At 47.9% G+C, this 24,869-nt stretch overlaps 1 protein-coding gene across 3 annotated transcripts in view; it reads left to right on the forward strand.

Annotated features, from left to right (window-relative positions):
* Window positions 1–24,869, forward strand: part of HMGA1 (high mobility group AT-hook 1) — a 268,871-nt gene that overhangs the window by 26,319 nt on the left and 217,683 nt on the right. For 2 of the 3 annotated variants that reach the window (XM_085651177.1, XM_085651175.1), the window contains exon 3: window positions 12,364–12,444. In XM_085651177.1, the coding sequence (XP_085507303.1) occupies window positions 12,364–12,444 (81 nt within the window). Of the gene's footprint in view, window positions 1–12,363; window positions 12,445–12,531; window positions 12,584–24,869 lie in introns of all 3 variants that reach the window. The other variant, XM_085651176.1, reaches the window with a different exon arrangement.

Raw genomic sequence — 24,869 nt, forward strand, 5'->3', positions numbered from 1 at the left:
AGGCAGACAGGTAACCTGGTCCTCTCTGTCCCAGATAACCTGCAGCTTGTGACTGTTCGCGTTTCTATCTATCTTATTTTAGCTTCAGTTCTGTCATTGCCAAAAAATAGCAATGCTTGTAAACCGCACGAACTCCAGTAGTCAGTGTTATAAAACTAGCACCATTTTATTCATCATGGAGGTGGTTAGATTTTTTTTTGTGCTGTACCACATTTCGTCCTGTTTTTAACTTTTACCTGTTGCATCTTACCTTCCTATATTGGTAGTTTTTGTAAAGTGCTGTGTGCTACATATGGTAGTCTTGGAGCACTCACTAGGGTGGTACAAAGAGAAGGGTAAAAAAAGCGGCACTCCAAATGAATAAGTCTGTCAATCGACAGTGTTAAGGCCAAATATAGGTGCACACTGTCTTGTATCTTCATAACCTTTACCCATACAGGTAGGAGCAGCACATAGGAACGCGGTTCAAGTACGCATATTCCGGCATAGTTGGGGCGGTAAACATCTATGCGTTTCGGCTGATTAACAGCCTTGGTCGCGATGAGAGACGCCATCTTGTCCTCATTTATATATCACGAATAAAAGTGAAAGAAACAAAATAAAAAACATACTGGAAAAACCAATCTGCTGCCATTCATAAACCATTATGAGTGAATATTCACGATCTACAGATGCAACTATATAACCTTTACATAAAGAACATTCATGACAAAATGAGAAAAAATATGTGCAGAAATTAATCAATCACAGCAATTGCAATATCTCAAGTGAGAACATTCCCCCGAAATATTATTAAGCTTTCTGTTCTGATCACACACAATGTAATGCAAAAATATTTCATTACTGTTAAGCCCAAGTGGGTGACTATTCAAGTAGACTGAGCAACCCATTAGGGTTTCTCATTCACATTAATCTTATTTCCACAAAAACAGAGTTACATGATCATGAAAGAACAATTACATTTGAAGTTGCTCTAATCTTGACAAAACCCATGCAATACCGATTATACCGAAATATAGTAAATTACATCTAAAACATGGAACACGTGTGTAGGAAGGTGGAATCTGACTGCATGGTTACCCCCACTTTTTGCCTGGTTTTTTGGTGGTTTTCGACTTAGTTTGACTGGGATCCTGCTAATCAGGACCCCAGTCTATCTGCTTTCTCCCTAAAATGGATCACATGTATTTTATGTACACCACAGATTGGATTCTGGGATACCCTTATAAGTCCCTAGTATATGGTATCTTATATACCCAGGGCATAGGTACCCCAAAGGCCTCTCAGGGGCTGCAGCATGTATTATGGCACCCCTGGGAGACCATTTCAAATGACACAACAGGTCTGCTACAGCAGCCTGTGTAAGGTGATGTATGTACCCCTTACTTAGATATAGGTTCCCTATATCTATCCATATCACTGCACATATAAACCTATCAGTCACCCCTATGGCAGGGCAGGCCTTAACAATCCTGAAGGCAGGGTGCTGGGTTTTATGTGAGAGGGTGCCCATGCATGAGCAGAGCCCCTCTGCAGCCTTCGGAATCTTTATTCCGGGGTTGTTTGTGATGCAGCCAAACCATATACTCTTAAGTGCATTATAACCTCGCGGTAAATGCTAACTTTGGAATGGCTGCACGGAAACATGTTGTGTTTGGTGTCAAACACCTTGGAATCTTACCTCCACACAAGTAACTGGTGTGGAGGTATGATTCTACCCTACTAGAGGGAGAACCATGACTTCACCGGTACACCCGGTACCAGCTTCACAGACCCTGGCATCACAAAATGGATGCTGCCAGCCACAGACACGAGTCTGCCCTCCTGCTGCTGGATGAAACTCTGGCAGGGGAGGCCTGGACAATAGGTTTCCTGTCACCGGGAGGTGTAACCACCTCCCAGTCAGGCTTTAGTGTATTGGGGCTGGGTAGGTGCAATCCAAGAGTGGTTTGATGTCTGGGGGCACATTTGGTGCCCCTGTGCATAGTCCAGCTCAAACCAGTTGCAGGGGCTACCAGCCACTGCTCTGGTGCGAAACTGGACAAAGGATATGGGTGTAGCCACCCCTCTGTCCTGACCCTCCCATAGGTGGGTCCCCAGAGTGTGTTCCACCCCTTCCTTGGATATAAAGTAGGAACACCTGACTACAGGACTTTAGATTTACCTGGACGAATCTCTGCTACAGAATCCCTGAACTTCTACTATCTACACGACGTTGGATGACCGAAGAATCTCCTTTGGAGTAATGGAGTTACTCCCCTGCAAGGCAGGCACCAAAGACACATCTGTCCAGTTTGCATCTACGCAGCTCCTGAAGGACTCCGAAGACTTTGCAACACAGGAGGTGGGTTTCCAAACTTCCCCGAGGCCGATCCGTGCTCTCAGCAATCCTGACATCCAAAGCCCAAGTGGGGACCGTGCACCCCGAACCCCTGGACACCATGCACATTTGCAGCAGCATATACTTTTTGGCTATCCCTGAGGCTGTGCTTTCGGCTACTTGTAGTCCAGACCCCAAGCAGTGATTCCACCGAAGATTACTGGCCTACACTCCTCGAGTGACCCGTGGGCTGGTATTTAGTGATTCCTCTTGAGGTCCCTTCGCGATCCCTTGTCCGTCGACTTGTGGGTCCCTGAGAAGGGTACTTTGACTTTCAACAGGCTTACCTGTTTGCTCCAGACGTGCCCTGACTCTCCATCGCTTGGGGAGTCCACAGGTCCTTGCTGGTCCACACCGAAGCCGTTTTTCCTCTCACCACGTGGGTTGCAGTTGCCAAGGCTTGTTGGTCTCCAATCCGGACGCTGACCCCCAGCACTCGACATCCTTTGTGGGACAGCTTGTCTGCAGACTCTGGTCATCGTCGACGCCTCCTGGTCTCCGTGGCAGTTGAGTCAAGCTTCACCTCATCGTACCTGAAACACCCGACATCAGTGGGCAGTCATCTATCGTGCCCCTGGTCACTGGCAAGTGACACAGACTCTGTCCCCTCTGCTTTCAGGTTCTTCACATCTTTGATCCAGGCTTGGATCACACCAGACACTTTTCCTTTCCACAGCAGCAGCACTTTGCAGCAACTCTCCATTGAAGACATCGAAGATTCCTGACACCATTTGACACCTATGCACCCGGCTTCCCTGGGTTAGGTAACACGAGTACTCCCATGGGTGCTGGCCTTAGAACCTTCTAAGTCTAAAAGGGTTTGCTCCAAGTCCTCTCCTAAGTGTCCTTAATCTCTAAGATTCAGTGCTTAATTTGTAAAATTTGAAGTGCAGGTGCTCAAATCTTTGTTGAAAGCCACACCTACTTTTCTATGGCTCCACCCACTTCCTACACTGGCTCCACCCACTTCCTCAACTGGCACTGTGAAGTCAGATTTTCACCATAACCTTGTTGTCCCATATATTAAAAATATCACTCACAGTTGTTGAACAATCACAGACGTATAATGCCCCGTTTGGGAGCATAATGTAGCAGAGTCCCCAGTATTTTCTCTCTTCTTGCTTCTATTTTTCTCTCTAAATCTCACTGCCACGCCCCCCTGTCTACCTCTAACTCTGATTGTCTTCACTTTAGTTTCTCTTTAGTCTACCTATCCCGCCCTCAACACCCTTTCTATATATCTTTCCTTCTCTCCTCACCCATCTCTTACTCTGTCATCTCTCTCTTGGTATGTGACCTCACGGCTCACCCCTCTTTAATACCTCTGTCTCTCTCTCTGCTTCCTACCCTTTCCTCCCTACTGGCATCTTCTATGTTATTACTCACCTCCCTCTTGCTACCATTCATCTGTTCTGCCGTGGAAGAGAGTATCGATCATAAAAAAAGTCACCAAACATAAGTATTTTTTTTGTTTCCGGCACCCACACGTTGAACACCAAGGACCAATAATCATGGACACCACAGCAAATCAGAGCTTTCAGCATCCCTAAATGTGTTTCCCAACCTAGTCTAATATCTGAGCCAGAACCCGACCTGATACTTGAAGCAATGCAGACATCTTTGCATTTCCTGCCAGGTACCTTGGAAACGTAACTGTAAAGGATCTCATCACAAGCCAGGCAGCCTGCTTTCTTATGCTTGCCACTCCACCAGACACTATGCATTGATCCCTTAAGTACGCACACCTACCTTCTCAATCCTCTGCTTCCCAAACCTCCACAAGGTAATTCCCCTTGCTACCTTCCCAACCACTGATGCGCACTAATTTTGTTATAAAAAGCAACACGCTCCTAAGGTGACACTCCTTTCTGCATGCCTAAAACCCCAGACCTCTACTCCTTTGAACAACAAAGCTTCTATCTACATTCCAACAGCATTACAGCAAAACAGCAAGACAATGCGTAGAGCAGTGGTCATCGCTGCGACGGTGGCTACCAATCATTTTGCTCGAAACAGTCCACAGTACGTCATCGGGCATCACCGTGGTGATAGAAGTCACTGCTGGGCCATAATGAAATTCACCTTAATTCTGTATATATATATATATATATATAATGCGCAACTGCAGGCTCGCAAGGGGGCAGTGCCTTGGCGCTCCTATGGACACACCATACCGAAAAACAAAGTTGTCCCTGTCAGTAAAACGGAGCAGAAAATGTGAAGCAGAAGCAGCAAGTAATGTTACTCTAAGCTATGGAAGAGAGAAACATCTGCCAGTGCTGTAGGAACAGCGAGTAAACCACAAGCTGCTCAACTTGGTGTAGAAAAATAAAGAGTTTAAGCCACAGGCTATTCCTGTTCGCTCATCATAGTAGGGACTAAGCAGCTGTTCTGACACCCGTCTGTCGAGTGGAAAGGAACAACAGAGCCTGGACTTGCTTGACAGGTGTACATGTAAAAGGGGCCCTCTGGTAACGGCTTAACATGTCGCAGACCCCCAAACACATATCAAATAAAGGAGCATTCTGCATGGCCTGCTGTTGATGATTGTTGTGGGTGCACCTTAAGGTTTCTTCCTTCTTTAAAACTTCATTAAAGTTATTGGGCAGTTGAGACGAGTCCACGAGTGAGACTGTGAAACCAAGTGCCAGATTTACAGTACACCCATCAACGTTAGGTGTTCTGAAGAATGTGTAGGAAACAGAAGGCCTTATGCTTGCCCTAAACAGTCTACAGGTGAGAGGAAGAAGTGGGGTATCACGGTCGGTTACTAAACCAAAACGGCGGTCCGTTGTCACGTGCAGCAGGAGATTGCAATCAATGCTGATGTGTTTTCACGAAATTGCACACCAGTCCAAAATGTCTCCAAATCTATATGAATTTTGACAAGTGCGAAAAATAAATATCTGACTTTCAGTGATAAAGTTGGCTCCATCCACAGGCGGATCTCCTTTGAATCAACACCAGCTCCTCCACCAACCCCCAGTCTCCAGCATGTCCATCCTTGGACGCAAAAGCGGCTTGAGGTCTAACACCATTAGTACTGAGGGTGGCCCTTCTAAGCTCCTCTTAGCGCCCGCTATTAATCAACACTGAAGATTGCATAAAGTGTCATCAATGAGGCACCAAGCGTTCGCGCAAAATGGGTTTCAAAGAAGCCACTCAGCACAGTGTGATCAATGGAGTACCCAGTGTGCAACAATATAATCATCAGGTGAATCATTGATTGACAAGGTGTCTAGCATGCACACAGCGTGCTTCCAAGCTATCTAGTGTGCACACAGTATGAATGAGTAGGGAACTAGTGTGTATACAGTATTATGATTGAGACACGCAACATGCACACCATATGAAACTTGTGCGTCCCCTGTATATACGGTATGATCAATTTGGTATCCAACATGCACCTAACATGGCTGAAGAGATATATTGTATAGATACAGCACAATTGATAAAAGGTGGACACACAACAAATCAGTCAGGTATATAGTATGCACACATTACTGAAGAGTTGTCAAGTATGTACTCAGTGTGATTGATGCACTCATCTCACACACACACACACACAAAATGCACGGTCATGTGACTGGCACCCCCTCCCTTACTGGACGTTCAGAGGCACCAGCATGCGCAGGAAAGGCCTAAATATGGTGGAAGGAGTTTTGCCTGGTCCTGTTGCCTGCTTTGTGTAAATTAACTGAATCTTCAATTTGGAGCAGATGGAGGCTAGCTGCCCCGCCAGACCGCCATCCCTACCACCACGGTATTCTGGTGACCGTGACCGTCGGTCAGGTCGTCACAGCCGTCACACCACCCCCACTACCACCACACTCCAAAATGAAACGCAGGCAGCGTTGGTTTTTATGGCAAGGCAATGATCAAGGCATATTGGCATCGCTAGTAGCAGCTACTTACTAGTACAGTACAGAGTACTACTAACCGAGTTAGTACTTAACTTGTCTTACCGTTATCTGTGGTGGGCCGGCCGGCAGGGACTGACTCTGGACACACTAACACTGGTTTCACGGCGCACCCACGGCCTTTCTTTAATAACTGATTAGGCCTGCCTGGTGCTGCTTAATACTACCAGACACAGTACTGTAGTGGATGTGGCCGCTGTTCGATGCCCTCACAACGCCACGACGCGATGACTTGTGGTGAGCTGCCTGGTGCACGCTGCGGTGGTTAACCGTTATGCTGAGGCCTGAGACGTGGCAAATTTGCAATGTGAAAAAAATCTGCGCAGTGCGCACGTTGCCACACAGCCCGCCCCTACCTCATCATCACCAAAATCCAGCCCAAACCAGTGTCCTCCGGCCCGCCCACCACAGGCAAGTGGCTAAGGCAGCCGCGGCGCGCTGTGCGGTGCCGCCATTAACATAGTTATATTTAATGAATAAGAATCTCCTCTGGGCTGGGGCGGGGCTCAGGGCAGTTTAAGTGTCCCACACTCAGCAGCACTTTTAAACGACGGCTGCTCGGGAGATGTGAAAAACACATGCGGCTGCACGAGAGAGAGAGGACAGCACAGAAGCAGGTGTACAGTAATAAGTTAAATTGATTAATGTGACGTGAACAGTGCGAAGCAGGTGTACAGTAATAAGTTAAATTGATTAATGTGACGTGAATGGTGTGCCTCGTGCGCGCAGTGCAGCAGATGCGTGTAGAGTCAGAGTCGGACTGTAGACCCGGCCCTGTCAAGTAAGTGCCGGTGCTAAGCACCGGAAAGCACCGGCACAAATTAAGCCCTGCTAAGATTCCAAACACAACTTTCCCATTAGATTGTACGGAGCTCGCGGCTGTGTTCTCACACTGCACGCGTCCCCCGTGGGTCCCCTGTGTCACTACCTTGGGTGATTCCTTGGGGTCCCAGCGATTCCACATGCTCTAGGCACTGTGTCTAGTCAAGTTGTGGTTCTTATACCACTTTCTTAATATATACTTTGGTCTCCCGCTGACTGAGCGGTGACTGAATCTGGGGAATTGTTGGGGGAACGATTGATCAAATTATTTTTATGCTCTTTTAATTGTACTCACAATTCTGCCAAACTGCACCCTCTACTTTTTAAAAGAAACTTGGATTAGTCCTTCCACACGTTTCTGTATCTTTCGTGTGGCTGTTCATACTTCCTGACTGTCGCAATCTCTCACGCTGATTGGTTGGCTCTTAGCCAATCAGCGCGCAGCACAGGCGGAGCCTGCTGAGCTCCCGAGGCTTTAAATGCACGCTGGCGCTGGGCGCGCGGCTGAGTGAGCGGTGACTGATTCTGGGGAATTGTCGGGGGAACGATTGATCGAATTGTTTTATGTTCTTTTAATTGTACTCACAATTCTGCCAAACTGCACCCTCTACTTTTTAAAAGAAACTTGTATTAGTCCTCCCACACGTTTCTGTATCTTTCGTGTGGCTGTTCATACTTCCTGACTGTCGCAGTCTCTCACGCTGATTGGTTGGACTCTTAGCCAATCAGCGCGCAGCACGGGCGGAGCCTGCTGAGCTCCAGAGGCTTTAAATGCACGCTGGCGCTGGGCGCGCGGCTGACTGAGCGATAACTGAATCTGGGGAATTGTTGGGGGAACGATTGATCGAATTGTTTTTATGTTCTTTTAATTGTACTCACAATTCTGCCAAACTGCACCCTTTACTTTTTAAAAGAAACTTGTATTAGTCCTCCTACACGTTTCTGTATCTTTCGTGTGGCTGTTCATACTTCCTGACTGTCGCAGTCTCTCACGCTGATTGGTTGGCTCTTAGCCAATCAGCGCGCAGCACGGACGGAGCCTGCTGAGCTCCCGAGGCTTTAAATGCACACCGGCGCAAGGACACGCAGCGGGCGTTCCGCTGGCGTGCCGAAGGTGCGCCTAAGGCAAGCCCGTCTGCGCCCGTCCGCACCTGGATGTCGCCAGGAGCTAGGGAGTCTGTCCCACCCAAAACTCAAAGATTTAGTTACTCCGGCGAAGAACTACGGGCTCTACTTGGAGTAGATACCTGCGGGATTCATAGTTGGGCCCCAGATGAGTGCCCTTCCGTCTGTGAATATTGCACTTTTAGATTGTCTCCCTCGAAGCACTCTACTTCATGTGGCCCCAGGTTGTCGACATACACTCTTCTGAGCATTAATTGTCGCTCACTGCCTAAACATCATGCTGAAGTGTTAGATCTTCTCCAGGAACAGTCACTTGAGATCCTTTTTCTAACGGAAACGTGGCTATGCGCGTCCTCTGTGGCCATACCAGCTCTTACCCTTCCTACAGGCTATGCCATACGTAGCATAAACAGAACTGGAGGGAGAGGGGGTGGTATCGCGATCATATACAAATCAGCTCACTCTTGTAGTCTGTCCCCCCTAGATCTCCCCGACTGTGAGAGCGCACTTTTTAAAATCACATTGAGCGCAAACTTCACCTTCTCTGGCCTCATCATCTACCGACCTCCTGGCCCATCAAAAATCTTTAGAGAAGCCCTGATAAACACTGTCACAGCTCTAGCTCTGCAGACCGCCAATTTTAATATTATAGGAGATCTGAACCTCCACCTAGAGCTACAAGAATCCCTGGAGATTCTCAGCTTCTTAGGGGACCTGGCAGTTTGCCAGCTGACTCAATTGGCCCCTAGTGCTACGCACAGAGCGGGACATCTCCCTGACCCTATATTTTCTAACCTAGAGTCACTGGAAGTTCTTTCACCGCTTCCTATGATCTGGACAGATCATTTCCTCATTCTAATGCGGTTAACGATAGCTGGCCCCAAGTCCCAGCCTAACCAGCATCCCTCACTAAAACGGCCCTGGCATACATTGAATCATGCTGACCTCCTTACAGCTTTGAGCGCAAAGCCTCTGGTAAAATCTAATAACATGGAAGAGGCTGACGCTCTCTTTCAAAGGTGGATAACCCAGGCCTTAGACACTTGCATTCCCCTCAAACTCACTCACTCCAAAAGTACCCGGGCCAACGCTTGGTTTAATGAAGACCTAACCCTTGCCAGGAAAAACTGTAAAATTTTGGAAAGATCTTGGAGGAGATCATATGACCCCCAGGTCAAAAGACTACATAGAGCGGCTATTAAATCCTACCATTAGCTGGTGCGCAAAACCAGAGCAGCTCATTACTCTAGCCTGATTACCACAAGCACCAATCGTAGCAAAACTATATTCTCTCTACTGAAGGATCTGATCTCCTCCCCAGGGGAATCAGGCAATATTATTTCCTCCAACCAACACTGTGATGAGCTGGCGACCTTCTTCCTGAAGAAGGTCGAAGATATCTACCAAAAGTTCGGTCATGGTTCATCCTCCAGTGTCTGTGGGAAGAATGTTCACGTAGGCCCTGAGACTGTCCTTCTCTCATCACTTCCCTCTATCCCCTTAAATGAGCTAGAGAGATTAATGGTCAAAATCAAATCAGGATCTCCAGATGACCCCCTTAAACCAGACGCTTTCAGGAAAATTCAACAAGGTCTTCTACCTAAATGTCTGGAGCTACTTAATCTATCCCTTTCTACAGCGGTAATGCCTAAGTCATGGAAGCATGCTAAAGTAGTTCCTTTACTCAAAACACCAACGCTTGATATCTCTAAACCGGAAAACTACCGCCTGATTTCACTGCTCCCCTTTCTTTCCAAAATCCTGGAAGCGCACGTGAACTCTACACTAACGCACTTCTTAGAAACCAACCATATACTCGAGAATTCACAGAACGGTTTCCGACCACGGTACAGTACCGAGTCGGCTCGATTGGCTGTGGTAGAACAACTCAAATCCACGCTAGATGCTGGCAGTACATCAACACTGGTGCTGCTGGATCTAAGCGCGGCATTTGACACAGTCTCCCACAAAATCCTGCTCCTCCGTTTGGAGGAGATAGGAATTGGAAATAAAGCTTTATCGTGGTTTTCCTCCTTCTTGGCAGACCGGACGTTCCAAGTGACCGCTCCCCCTTTCTCCTCCCACGTCCACCCTCTCCGCTGTGGGGTTCCCCAGGGCGTTTCATTTAGCCATAGGCTCTTCAATATATATATATGAGCCCTTTGGCACGGATGGCCAAAGCTCGAGGAATATCCCTGGTGTCATACGCCGACGACACCCAACTGGTGATTGCCATGTCCAATAATCCCAATCAAGACAAAATAAAATTTAAAGAAGATATCTCTGCTATTGCAGGATGGATGACAGCTAACTGTCTGCAATTGAACTCCACCAAATCGGAGATCCTCCTGGTTGGCAGAGAATCCCATCTCTGGACGAATGAATGGTGGCCTGTGGCACTTGGTGACCCCCCTGACCCTAAACCAGTGGTGAAAAATTTGGGCTTCATACTTGATAAAGATCTTAATCTTGAAATGCATGCCAAATCAGTGGCTGGTAAGTGTTTCGGACTACTGCGCGGCCTCAGACCAATTTTGGGTCTTTTTGATGCCCAAACACGCCAGTTGATTATTCAAGCCTCTATCCTGGCCCGCCTGGACTACTGCAATGTGCTTTTTCTCGGCTCTAATAAATCCGTGCTTAATAGATTGCAGCGGGTCCAGAACACGGCAGCACGCGCCATCTTTGTCCTCCCTAAATTCAGCCATGCCTCTAATCTCCTCCGTCTCCTACACTGGCTACCCATCGAACAGCGTGTTCGCTTTAAGATGCTTTGCATCACGCACAAGATACTGACATGAATCTCCCCAGACATTCTAGGCGATCTGTGCACTCAGTACACCCCATCACGTGCACTGCGTTCGGTGAACCAGTGTCTTGCACGTATCCCTCGTATACGTATAATTTGATCGGGTGGCCGCTCTTTTAGACGTCTGGCCCCCGCTCTTTGGAATTCTCTTCCTCTACACATCCGCAGTAACCCCAACCATCAGGCCTTCAAACGTCTTGTGAAGACCTGGCTCTTCTCTCAGGTCTAACCCCTTGATCCTGTCACCTGCCTAGTCTTGCTCCAGCGCTGGGACGCCTCTTTGCCGAGGCAGCCATGCGCTTTATAAGTATTTTAATTTAATATAATCTAATCTCTCCCTGGGGCCCATTATATATTGTGCTATATACTGTCGTTTTAGAACTGTATTATTGTGTGCCTTGCTCTCTAATCTGATAAAGAGGTTAGTAGAGATTGTTTAGAAAAAAATACATATATTTTATATATATACCTTGTGTGGTTCTCCTTTCAATTAGTTATTCAAGAGGTTATAATTCAGTAAACCAAGCTGCTTTACATTCCTTCGAGATTTAGCCTGAAGGCTGCTCTCCATAGCTACCACTAGGATAGCTTTCAATAAAGGTTGTCTTAAACCTAATCATCAATAAGGGTTGTTTGGACTGGTGTAAGGTGCCCACTATAACTAGTGGACAGCATATACCAGGCCAACTTCTCACAACGTGTGTTGAAGAAGACAAAATCAATTGATGCAATTCTCTAGCCAGAAATCCAAATACACAAATGTCCTCTGCAAAAGAAATCAAGCCTGCGTGGGCAATATCCTGGTATATTAGCTCTTTAATCCATCTTCATGACAATTTTCATGAAGCGATCCGAGTATCATGATGTTTTACCCAATACTACCGTTATTTCTACCTTTTGTATAAAAAGACAACTTTTTATACAAGTTTTTATATGTTCTAATTTAGATGATTTGAAATGGTTTGCTTCTGAAGAAGGGGTGATGCAAGTCCCAAAATACATCAAGATTGTACAGCATTTATTTTTTAACAATTCAGAATTGATGAGAACGGACGATAAATTGGTTGATAGTTTTTTTTGTGAAAAGGAGGAAATGAAAATGTAATTATTGCTGTTAATGGAAGAAACTTCCAATAATTGTGTGTGCTCTAGATCCGCGGAGGATTTCTTCGGCCTTGCAGTTTACAAGTATTCTGACTTCCGTCTAATCTGGGTTTCAGAGTGCCACCAGAGAATTATCTGAGTGGACAAATTAACGAGAAAGTGTTTAGATGTTTGTTTACTTCTCTCTTCTTCCTTCTGGATAGGAGCCCAGTGAGGCACCCACCCCGAAGAGACCACGAGGGAGGCCGAAGGGAAGCAAGAATAAACCAACATCAAAAAGCCGGGTAAGAATTAATTGACAACGTTTACCCAAATTCATGAGGGCAGTGGAGGAAATATCACGCATCTTAACTATGTTGATGGCTTCACAGACTTTGGGACGTCACCAAAAGCTGAGCTGCTGGGCCTCATTACTCACACGAGGTAGGTAAAAAGAAACTCTACAAGTGTTAAAATAACTTCAAAATCTAACAGGAGCAGATCCATGGCGACCATATTAATTACAATTGGGGAGCTTATGGACACAATTTCAACAACTGGTGACTGGTAAGTAATACCTCTAACGAAGGATTGGCACATACCCAGATTTACACTGAACGTCTGCATTTACAGTGCTGAATTCAGTCGTCCGAATTTCAGCTTTTTAGTGTGGCTTTCCTGCTTCAAAGATGATTTTCCTTGCAAAACTGCAGCAGACCTGTAAACGAAAATAAAAATTCAACGTGTGTGGAGGAGGCCTTGGAGGGGGCATGTCCCTATGCCGAGAAGTACCTAAGGCACTTTTGCATCTCATTAACCCCATCTACTCCAAAATAAAAAGCTTGCTGAGGGCTGTTGCCGATTCTCTGTGGTGTTTTCACACCTTAATGGACATTGCGGGCCCGATTCACAGAACTAACTTAAGACAAAATCCTAAACTTACTACCATTTTGGTATTCACAGAAGGCACTTACTCATTTCGGTATTCACAGAAGGTAGGAGTCCTAACTTTAGGACTCCTAAATGCCTTCTGTGAATACCGAAAGTCTTAAATTTAGGATTTTTCTCAGTTTAGTAGTAGTATAGTTATGACTCCTAACTTTAGGACTCCTAAATGCCTTCTGTGATTACCGAAAGTCTTAAATTTTGGATTTTTCTCAATTTAGTAGTAGTAAAGTTAGGACTCCTAACTTTAGGACTCCTAAATGCCTTCTGTGAATACCGAAAGTCTTAAAATTAGGATTTTTCTCAGTTTAGTAGTAGTATGGTTAGGACTCCTAACTTTAGGACTCCTAAATGCCTTCTGTGAATACCGAAAGTCTTAAAATTAGGATTGTTCTCAATTTAGTAGTAGTAAAGTTAGGACTCCTAACTTTAGGATTCCTAAATGCCTTCTGTGAATACCGAAAGCCTTAAAATTAGGATTTTTCTCAGTTTAGTAGTAGTAAAGTTAGGAGTCCTAACTTTAGGACTCCTAAACTGAGAAAAATCCTAATTTTAAGACTTTCGGTATTCACAGAAGGCATTTAGGAGTCCTAAAGTTAGGACTCCTAACTTCTGCGAATACCGAAGTGAGTAAGTGTCTTCTGTGAATACCAAAATGAGTAAGTGCCTTCTGTGAATACGAAAATGGTAGTAAGTTTAGGATTTTGTCTTAAGTTAGTTCTGTGAATCGGGCCCTGCCTGTTCAAAACCTTGAAAAAAGAGCTGGAAAGCAACTCTCTAGTGGTTTCCTACCACTGTGTGATATAGCCTGTGTGATATCTCTCTACCACAGTGTAATAGCTGCTCCTCACCGGGTGATTGTGTATTGTGTAAAGGGAGACGATATCGTGTGACACACGGTAGCACCATGTGAGGTGGCAGGTCTGCTGCAGTGATTATTGTAAAGAAAAGGAAGGGTCCCCGCAGGCCACTCTTTACTACATCATTTGACAAGCAATCAGTGATTCATTGTGTCAAGTAGTGTGTCAGAAGAACTATTCCCTCCCACCGGGCATTGTAGCAGAGCAGGCCTTTGGACACTGCCCACAAGATAGCAAGAGATAAGCCATTTCAAAGGCTTTACATGCTCTCTACCTGAAGTACAGCGGGAGACAGGAGCTTAGGATTTTTAAAGATATCCAGCCTTTTGTCATTACATTTTATGTATTGTGGCATTTATGCCAATAATGGCCATTTACATAGAACACAATATAGCCAGCAGGATAGCTCAGTTAGTAGAAGAGTCAGTGTTATGCCAGTCACAATTATAAGTCATGGTAAGCCCAAACATCAGTAGTGTGATGTGAACTACTATAAGTTATTGTTGAGTGTACTTATTTTGGGATGTCATAGTAGGTTTGAGTGGCTAGCCAACAGTACTCTTTTATTGATCTCAGAACAAAGAACCTTTCAGCTCTGCATGGATTCCAAAGCATGCCTTACTGCTTACAAGCAGATGTTTGCAGCAGGCGCATAATCCACCTGCAGAATGTGCAAAGATCTCTTACTGCTGAAACCTACTGAGCTATATCATTAGGATTCAAACAAGTGATCTACAGGTTACACACACACGGCTTTGTTATGCTTACTTAAACCAGAAACCAGTAACCAGCAGATTACACTGTATCAATATTGTACTGGTCGAAATGTTGCTATTAAATGTAGCAGCTATCTAGAAACAGTAAAACCATGGACATTTAACATTCCAAGCTGGTCAGCGGTGTAAAAGCAGTGGCCACTACTGAGAGAATGAGCAGCAAGCGAGTGGGCCGGTGGAGCCATCTGGCAAGCTGCCAGGTGCTCTAAAAATAACAAACGGAGCCACAGTATGACGGAGCATGAAATTACCCCTGAAGGGTTGTCGCTAGTGGGCTGCCAATTAATAAGTGGGCTGAACTTTTTCCACCTGGGAAGTCCTCAATACCCAGGATTTGTTACAGGGGTAACCAACACCAATATACTTTCCTACTACAGTAATCTGAGCCTACGGGCTGTGTCATATCAACTCATACTGAACAGCTCAGCCAGTGTCTCACAAACTTATCACGTGACTGCCTTTACCTGAGCCCACCACTGCCAGGGGTACTGGGGGTGAAAAGAACACTAGAACTGGGACCGGAAGGAGCCATGGGTACTGGGGGTGAAAAGAGCACTAGTACTGGGACCGGAAGCAACAGGGGTACTGTGGGTGAAAAGAACACTAGTACTGGGACCGGAAGGAACCAGGGGTACTGGGGGTGAATAAAACACTAGTACTGGGACTGGAAGGAACAGGGGTACTGGAGGTTAAAAGAACACTAGTACTGGGACTGGAAGGAACCTGAGGTACTGGGGGTGAAAAGAGCACTAGTACTGGGACCGGAAGCAACAGGGGTACTGTGGGTGAAAAGAACACTAGTACTGGGACCGGAAGGAACCAGGGGTACTGGGGATGAAAAGAACACTAGTACTGGGACTGGAAGGAACAGGGGTACTGGGGGTGAAAAGAACACTAGTACTGGGACCAGAAGGAACCTGGGGTACTGGGGATGAAAAGAACACTAGTACTGGGACTCGAAGGAACCTGAGGTACTGGGGATGACAAGGACACTAGTACTGGGACTGGAAGGATCCAGGGGTACTGGGGCTGAAAATAACACTAGTACTGGGACTGGAAGGAACCAGGGATACTGGGGCTGAAAACAACACTAGTACTGGAACTGGAAGGAAGAGGGGTACTGGAGGTTAAAAGAACACTAGTTCTGGGACTGGAAGGAACCAGGGGTACTGGGGATGAAAAGAACACTAGTACTGGGACCGGAAGGAACCTGAGGTACTGGGGGGTGAAAAGAACACTAGTACTGGGACTAGAAGGAACCAGGGGTACTGGTGGTGAAAACAACACTAGTACTGGGACTTGAAGGAACCAGGGGTACTGGGGGTGAAAAGAACACTAGTACTGGGACCGGAAGCAACCAGGTGTACTGGGGGTGAAAACAACACTAGTACTGGGACTGGAAGGCACAGGGGTACTGGAGGTTAAAAGAACACTAGTACTGGGACCGGAAGGAACCTGAGGTACTGGGGGTGAAAAGAGCACTAGTACTGGGACTTGAAGGAACCAGGGGTACTGGGGGTGAAAACAACACTAGTACTGGGACTGGAAGGAACCAGGGTTACTGGGGATGAGAAGAACACTAGTACTGGGACCGGAAGGTACCAGGGGTACTGGAGGTTAAAAGAACACTAGTACTGGGACCGGAAGGAACCTGAGATACTGGGGGTGAAAAGAGCACTAGTACTGGGACCGGAAGGAACAGGGATACTGGGGGTGAAAAGAACACTAGTACTGGGACCGGAAGGAACCAGGGGTACTGGGGATGAAAAGAACACTAGTACTGGGACTGGAAGACACCGGGGTACTGGGGGTGAAAAGAACACTAGTACTGGGACCGGAAGCAACCAGGGGTACTGGGGATGAAAAGAACACTAGTACTGGGACTGGAAGGAACCTGAGGTACTGGGGATGACAAGAACACTAGTACTGGGACTGGAAGGAACCAGGGCTACTGGGGCTGCAAACAACACTAGTACTGGGACTGGAAGGAACCAAGGGTACTGGGGTTGAAAACAACACTAGTACTGGGACTGGAAGGAACAGGGGTACTGGAGGTTAAAAGAACACTAGTGCAGGGACCGGAAGGAACCTGAGGTACTGGGGGTGAAAAGAGCACTAGTACTGGGACCGGAAGGAACAGGGGTACTGGGGGTGAAAAGAACACTAGTACTGGGACCGGAAGGAACCAGAGGTACTGGGGATGAAAAGAACACTAGTACTGGGACTGGAAGGAACCTAAGGTACTGGGGATGACAAAACACTAGTACTGGGACTGGATGGAACCAGGGCTACTGGGGCTGAAAACAACACTAGTACTGGGACTGGAAGGAACCAGGGGTACTGGGGTTGAAAACAACACTAGTACTGGGACTGGAAGGAACAGGGGTACTGGACGTTAAAAGAACACTAGTACTGGGACCGGAAGGAACCTGAGGTACTGGGGGTGAAAAGAGCACTAGTACTGGGACCGGAAGGTACAGGGGTACTGGGGGTGAAAAGAACACTAGTACTGGGACCGGAAGGAACCAGGGGTACAGGGGATGAAAAGAACACTAGTACTGGGACTGGAAGGAACAGGGGTACTGGAGGTTAAAAGAACACTAGTACTGGGACTGGAAGGAACCTGAGGTACTGGGGGTGAAAAGAGCACTAGTACTGGGACCGGAAGCAACAGGGGTACTGTGGGTGAAAAGAACACTAGTACTGGGACCGGAAGGAACCAGTGGTACTGGGGATGAAAAGAACACAAGTACTGGGACTGGAAGGAACCTGAGGTACTGGGGATGACAAGGACACTAGTACTGGGATTGGAAGGAACCAGGGGTTCTGGGGCTGAAAACAACACTAGTACTGGGACTGGAAGGAACCAGGGGTACTGGAGCTTAAAACAACACTAGTACTGGAACTGGAAGAAACAGGGGTACAGGAGGTTAAAAGAACACTAGTACTGGGACTGGAAGGAACCAGGAGAACTGGGGATGAAAAGAATACTAGTACTGGGACCGGAAGGAACCTGAGGTACTGGGGGGTGAAAAGAACACTAGTACTGGGACTAGAAGGAACCAGGGGTACTGGTGGTGAAAACAACACTAGTACTGGGACTTGAAGGAACCAGGGTTACTGGGGGTGAAAAGAACACTAGTACTGGGACCGGAAGCAACCAGGTGTACTGGGGGTGAAAACAACACTAGTACTGGGACTGGAAGGCACAGGGGTACTGGAGGTTAAAAGAACACTAGTACTGGGACCGGAAGGAACCTGAGGTACTGGGGGTGAAAAGAGCACTAGTACTGGGACTTGAAGGAACCAGGGGTACTGGGGGTGAAAAGAACACTAGTACTGGGACTGGAAGGAACCAGGGGTACTGGGGATGAGAAAAACACTAGTACTGGGACCGGAAGGAACCAGGGGTACTGGGGGTGAAAAGAACACTAGTACTGGGAACGGAAGGAACCAGGGGTACTGGGGATGAAAAGAACACTAGTACTGGGACTGGAAGGAACAGGGCTACTGGGGGTGAAAACAACACTAGTACTGGGACTGGAAGGAACAGGGATACTGGAGGTTAAAAGAAAACTAGTACTGGGACCGGAAGGAACCTGAGGTACTGGGGGTGAAAAGAGCACTAGTACTGGGACCGGAAGGAACAGGGGTACTGGGGATGAAAAGAACACTAGTACTGGGACCGGAAGGAACCAGGGACTGGGGATGAAAAGAACACTAGTACTGGGACTGGAAGGAACAGGGGTACTGGAGGTTAAAAGAACACTAGTACTGGGACCGGAAGCAACCAGGGGTACTGGGGATGAAAAGAACACTAGTACTGGGACTGGAATGAACCTGAGGTACTGGGGATGACAAGAACACTAGTACTGGGACTGGAAGGAACCAGCGCTACTGGGGCTGCAAACAACACTAGTACTGGGACTGGAAGGAACCAGGGGTACTGGGGCTGAAAGCAACACTAGTACTGGGACTGGAAGGAACAGGGGTACTGGAGGTTAAAAGAACACTAGTGCTGGGACCGGAAGGAACCGGAGGTACTGGGGGTGAAAAGAGCACTAGTACTGGGACCAGAAGGAACAGGGGTACTGGGGGTGAAAAGAACACTAGTACTGGGACCGGAAGGAACCAGAGGTACTGGGGATGAAAAGAACACTAGTACTGGGACTGGAAGGAACCTGAGGTACTGGGGATGACAAGAACACTAATACTGGGACTGGAAAGAACCAGGGCTACTGGGGCTGAAAACGAAACTAGTACTGGGACTGGAAGGAACCAGGGGTACTGGTGGTGAAAACAACTCTAGTACTGGGACTTGAAGGAACCAGGGGTACTGGGGGTGAAAAGAACACTAGTACTGGGACCGGAAGGAACCAGGGGTACTGGGGGTGAAAACAACACTAGTACTGGGACTTGAAGGAACAGGGGTACTGGAGGTTAAAAGAACACTAGTACTGGGACCGGAAGCAACCAGGGTTACTGGGGATGAAAAGAACACTAGTACTGGGACTGGAAGGAACCAGGGGTACTGGGGCTGAAAACAACACTAGTACCGGGACTGGAAGGAACAGGGGTACTTGAGGTTAAAAGAACACTAGTACTGGGACCGGAAGGAACCTGAGGTACTGGGGGTGAAAAGAGCACTAGTACTGGGACCGGAAGGAACCAGGGGTACTGGGGATGAAAAGAACACCAGTACTGGGACTGGAAGGAACAGGGGTACTGGGGGTGAAAAGAATACTAGTACTGGGACCGGAAGCAACCAGGGGTACTGGGGATGATAAGAACACTTGTACTGGGATTGGAAGGAACCTGAGGTACTGGGGATGACAAGAACACTAGTACTGGGACTGGAAGGAACCAGGGCTACTGGGGCTGCAAACAACACTAGTACTGGGACTGGAAGGAACCAGGGGTACTGGGGCTGAAAACAACACTAGTACTGGGAGTGGAAGGAATAGGGGTACTGGAGGTTAAAAGAACACTAGTGCTGGGACCGGAAGGAACTTGAGGTACTGGGGGTGAAAAGAGCACTAGTACTGGGACCGGAAGGAACAGGGGTACTGGGGGTGAAAAGAACACTAGTACTGGGACCGGAAGGAACCAGAGGTACTGGGGATGAAAAGAACACTAGGACTGGGACTGGAAGGAACCTGAGGTACTGGGGATGACAAGAACACTAATACTGGGACTGGATGGAACCAGGGTTACTGGGGCTGAAAACAACACTAGTACTGGGACTGGAAGGAACCAGGGGTACTGGTGGTGAAAACAACACTAGTACTGGGACTTGAAGGAACCAGGGGTACTGGGGGTGAAAAGAACACTAGTACTGGGACCGGAAGGAACCAGGGGTACTGGGGGTGAAAACAACACTAGTACTGGGACTGGAAGGAACAGGGGTACTGGAGGTTACAAGAACACTAGTACTGGGACTGGAAGGAACAGGGGTATGGGGGTAAAAAGAACACTAGTACTGGGACCAGAATGAACCAGGGGTACTGGGGATGAAAAGAACACTACTACTGGGACTGGAAGGAACCTGAGGTACTGGAGATGAAGAGAACACTAGTACTGGGACTGGAAGGAACCAGGGGTACTGGGGCTGAAAACAACACTAGTACTGGGACCGCAAGGAACAGGGGTACTGGAGGTTAAAAGAACACTAGTACTGGGACTAGAAGGACCAGGGGTACTGGGGATGAAAAGAACACTAGTACTGGGACTGGAAGTAACCTGAGGTACTGGGGGTGAACAGAAGACTAGTACTGGGACCGGAAGGAACCAGGGGTACTGGGGGTGAAAAAAACACTAGTACTGGGACTGGAAGGAACCTGAGGTACTGGAGATGAAGAGAACACTAGTACTGGGAGTGGAAGGAATCAGGGGTACTGGGGCTGAAAACAACACTAGTACTGGGACTGAAAGGAACCAGGGGTACTGGAGATGAAAACAACACTAGTACTGTGACTGGAAGGAACAGGGGTACTGGAGGTTAAAATAACACTACTACTGGGACTGGAAGGAACAGGGGTACTGGAGGTTAAAAGAACACTAGTACTGGGACTAGAAGGACCAGGGGTACTGGGGATGAAAAGAGCACTAGTACTGGGACTGGAAGGAACCTGAGGTACAGGGGGTGAACAGAACACTAGTACTGGGACCGGAAGGAACCAGGGGTACTGGGGGTGAATAAAACACTAGTACTGGGACTGGAAGGAACAGGGGTACTGGAGGTTAAAAGAACACTAGTACTGGGACTGGAAGGAACCTGAGGTACTGGGGGTGAAAAGAGCACTAGTACTGGGACCGGAAGCAACAGGGGTACTGTGGGTGAAAAGAACACTAGTACTGGGACCGGAAGGAACCAGTGGTACTGGGGATGAAAAGAACACTAGTACTGGGACTGGAAGGAACCTGAGGTACTGGGGATGACAAGGACACTAGTACTGGGACTGGAAGGAACCAGGGGTTCTGGGGCTGAAAACAACACTAGTACTGGGACTGGAAGGAACCAGGGGTACTGGAGCTGAAAACAACACTAGTACTGGAACTGGAAGGAACAGGGGTACAGGAGGTTAAAAGAACACTAGTACTGGGACTGGAAGGAACCAGGAGAACTGGGGATGAAAAGAATACTAGTACTGGGACCGGAAGGAACCTGAGGTACTGGGGGGTGAAAAGAACACTAGTACTGGGACTAGAAGGAACCAGGGGTACTGGTGGTGAAAACAACACTAGTACTGGGACTTGAAGGAACCAGGGTTACTGGGGGTGAAAAGAACACTAGTACTGGGACCGGAAGCAACCAGGTGTACTGGGGGTGAAAACAACACTAGTACTGGGACTGGAAGGCACAGGGGTACTGGAGGTTAAAAGAACACTAGTACTGGGACCGGAATTAACCTGAGGTACTGGGGGTGAAAAGAGCACTAGTACTGGGACTTGAAGGAACCAGGGGTACTGGGGGTGAAAAGAACACTAGTACTGGGACTGGAAGGAACCAGGGGTACTGGGGATGAGAAAAACACTAGTACTGGGACCGGAAGGAACCAGGGGTACTGGGGGTGAAAAGAACACTAGTACTGGGAACGGAAGGAACCAGGGGTACTGGGGATGAAAAGAACACTAGTACTGGGACTGGAAGGAACAGGGCTACTGGGGGTGAAAACAACACTAGTACTGGGACTGGAAGGAACAGGGATACTGGAGGTTAAAAGAAAACTAGTACTGGGACCGGAAGGAACCTGAGGTACTGGGGGTGAAAAGAGCACTAGTACTGGGACCGGAAGGAACAGGGGTACTGGGGATGAAAAGAACACTAGTACTGGGACTGGAAGGAACCTGAGGTACTGGGGATGACAAGAACACTAGTACTGGGACTGGAAGGAACCAGCGCTACTGGGGCTGCAAACAACACTAGTACTGGGACTGGAAGGAACCAGGGGTACTGGGGCTGAAAGCAACACTAGTACTGGGACTGGAAGGAACAGGGGTACTGGAGGTTAAAAGAACACTAGTGCTGGGACCGAAAGGAACCGGAGGTACTGGGGGTGAAAAGAGCACTAGTACTGGGACCAGAAGGAACAGGGGTACTGGGGGTGAAAAGAACACTAGTACTGGGACCGGAAGGAACCAGAGGTACTGGGGATGAAAAGAACACTAGTACTGGGACTGGAAGGAACCTGAGGTACTGGGGATGACAAGAACACTAATACTGGGACTGGAAAGAACCAGGGCTACTGGGGCTGAAAACGAAACTAGTACTGGGACTGGAAGGAACCAGGGGTACTGGTGGTGAAAACAACACTAGTACTGGGACTTGAAGGAACCAGGGGTACTGGGGGTGAAAAGAACACTAGTACTGGGACCGGAAGGAACCAGGGGTACTGGGGGTGAAAACAACACTAGTACTGGGACTGGAAGGAACAGGGGTACTGGAGGTTACAAGAACACTAGTACTGGGACTGGAAGGAACAGGGGTATGGGGGTAAAAAGAACACTAGTACTGGGACCAGAATGAACCAGGGGTACTGGGGATGAAAAGAACACTACTACTGGGACTGGAAGGAACCTGAGGTACTGGAGATGAAGAGAACACTAGTACTGGGACTGGAAGGAACCAGGGGTACTGGGGCTGAAAACAACACTAGTACTGGGACCGCAAGGAACAGGGGTACTGGAGGTTAAAAGAACACTAGTACTGGGACTAGAAGGACCAGGGGTACTGGGGATGAAAAGAACACTAGTACTGGGACTGGAAGTAACCTGAGGTACTGGGGGTGAACAGAACACTAGTACTGGGACCGGAAGGAACCAGGGGTACTGGGGGTGAAAAAAACACTAGTACTGGGACTGGAAGGAACCTGAGGTACTGGAGATGAAGAGAACACTAGTACTGGGAGTGGAAGGAATCAGGGGTACTGGGGCTGAAAACAACACTAGTACTGGGACTGAAAGGAACCAGGGGTACTGGAGATGAAAACAACACTAGTACTGTGACTGGAAGGAACAGGGGTACTGGAGGTTAAAATAACACTACTACTGGGACTGAAAGGAACAGGGGTACTGGAGGTTAAAAGAACACTAGTACTGGGACTAGAAGGACCAGGGGTACTGGGGATGAAAAGAGCACTAGTACTGGGACTGGAAGGAACCTGAGGTACAGGGGGTGAACAGAACACTAGTACTGGGACCGGAAGGAACCAGGGGTACTGGGGGTGAAAAAAACACTAGTACTGGGACTGGAAGGAACAGGGGTACTGGAGGTTAAAAGAACACTAGTACTGGGAGCGGAAAGGAACCTGAGGTACTGGGGGTGAAAAGAACACTAGTACTGGGACTGGAAGGAACCAGGGATACTGGTGGTGAAAAGAACACTAGTACTGGGACCGGAAGGAACCTGAGGTACTGGGGGTGAAAATAACACTAGTAATGGGACTGGAAGGAACCTGAGGAACTGGGGGTGAAAAGAACACTAGTATTGGGACCAGAAGGAACAGGGGTACTGGGGATGAAAAGAACACTAGTGTTGGGACTGGAAGGAACCTGAGGTACTGGAGATGACAAGAACACTAGTACTGGGACTGGAAGGAACCAGGGGTACTGGGGCTGAAAACAACACTAGTACTGGGACCGCAAGGAACAGGGGTACTGGAGGTTAAAAGAACACTAGTACTGGGACTGGAAGGAACCAGGAGAACTGGGGATGAAAAGAACACTAGTACTGGGACCGGAAGGAACCTGAGGAACTGGGGGTGAAAAGAACACTAGTATTGGGACCGGAAGGAACAGGGGTACTGGGGATGAAAAGAACACTAGTGTTGGGACTGGAAGGAACCTGAGGTACTGGAGATGACAAGAACACTAGTACTGGGACTGGAAGGAACCAGGGGTACTGGGGCTGAAAACAACACTAGTACTGGGACCGCAAGGATCAGGGGTACTGGAGGTTAAAAGAACACTAGTACTGGGACTGGAAGGAACCAGGAGAACTGGGGATGAAAAGAACACTAGTACTGGGACCGGAAGGAACCTGAGGTACTGGGGGGTGAAAAGAACACTAGTACTGGGACTAGAAGGAACCAGGGGTACTGGTGGTGAAAAGAACACTAGTACTGGGACTTGAAGGAACCAGGGTTACTGGGGGTGAAAAGAACACTAGTACTGGGACCGGAAGCAACCAAGTGTAATGGGGGTGAAAACAACACTAGTACTGGGACTGGAAGGCACAGGGGTACTGGAGGTTAAAAGAACACTAGTACTGGGACCGGAAGGAACCTGAGGTACTGGGGGTAAAAAGAGCACTAGTACTGGGACTTGAAGGAACCAGGGGTACTGGGGGTTAAAAGAACACTAGTACTAGGACTGGAAGGAACCAGGGGTACTGGGGATGAGAAAAACACTAGTACTGGGACCGGAAGGAACAGGGGTACTGGGGATGAAAAGAACACTAGTACTGGGAACGGAAGGAACCAGGGACAGGGGATGAAAAGAACACTAGTACTGGGACTGGAAGGAACAGGGGTACTGGAGGTTAAAAGAACACTAGTACTGGGACCGGAAGCAACCAGGGGTACTGGGGATGAAAAGAACACTAGTACTGGGACTTGAAGGAACCAGGGGTATTGGGGGTGAAAAGAACAC

The sequence above is a fragment of the Triturus cristatus genome, chromosome 1_1 (genome assembly GCF_964204655.1).
Source record: "Triturus cristatus chromosome 1_1, aTriCri1.1, whole genome shotgun sequence".
Taxonomy (NCBI): domain Eukaryota; kingdom Metazoa; phylum Chordata; class Amphibia; order Caudata; family Salamandridae; genus Triturus; species Triturus cristatus.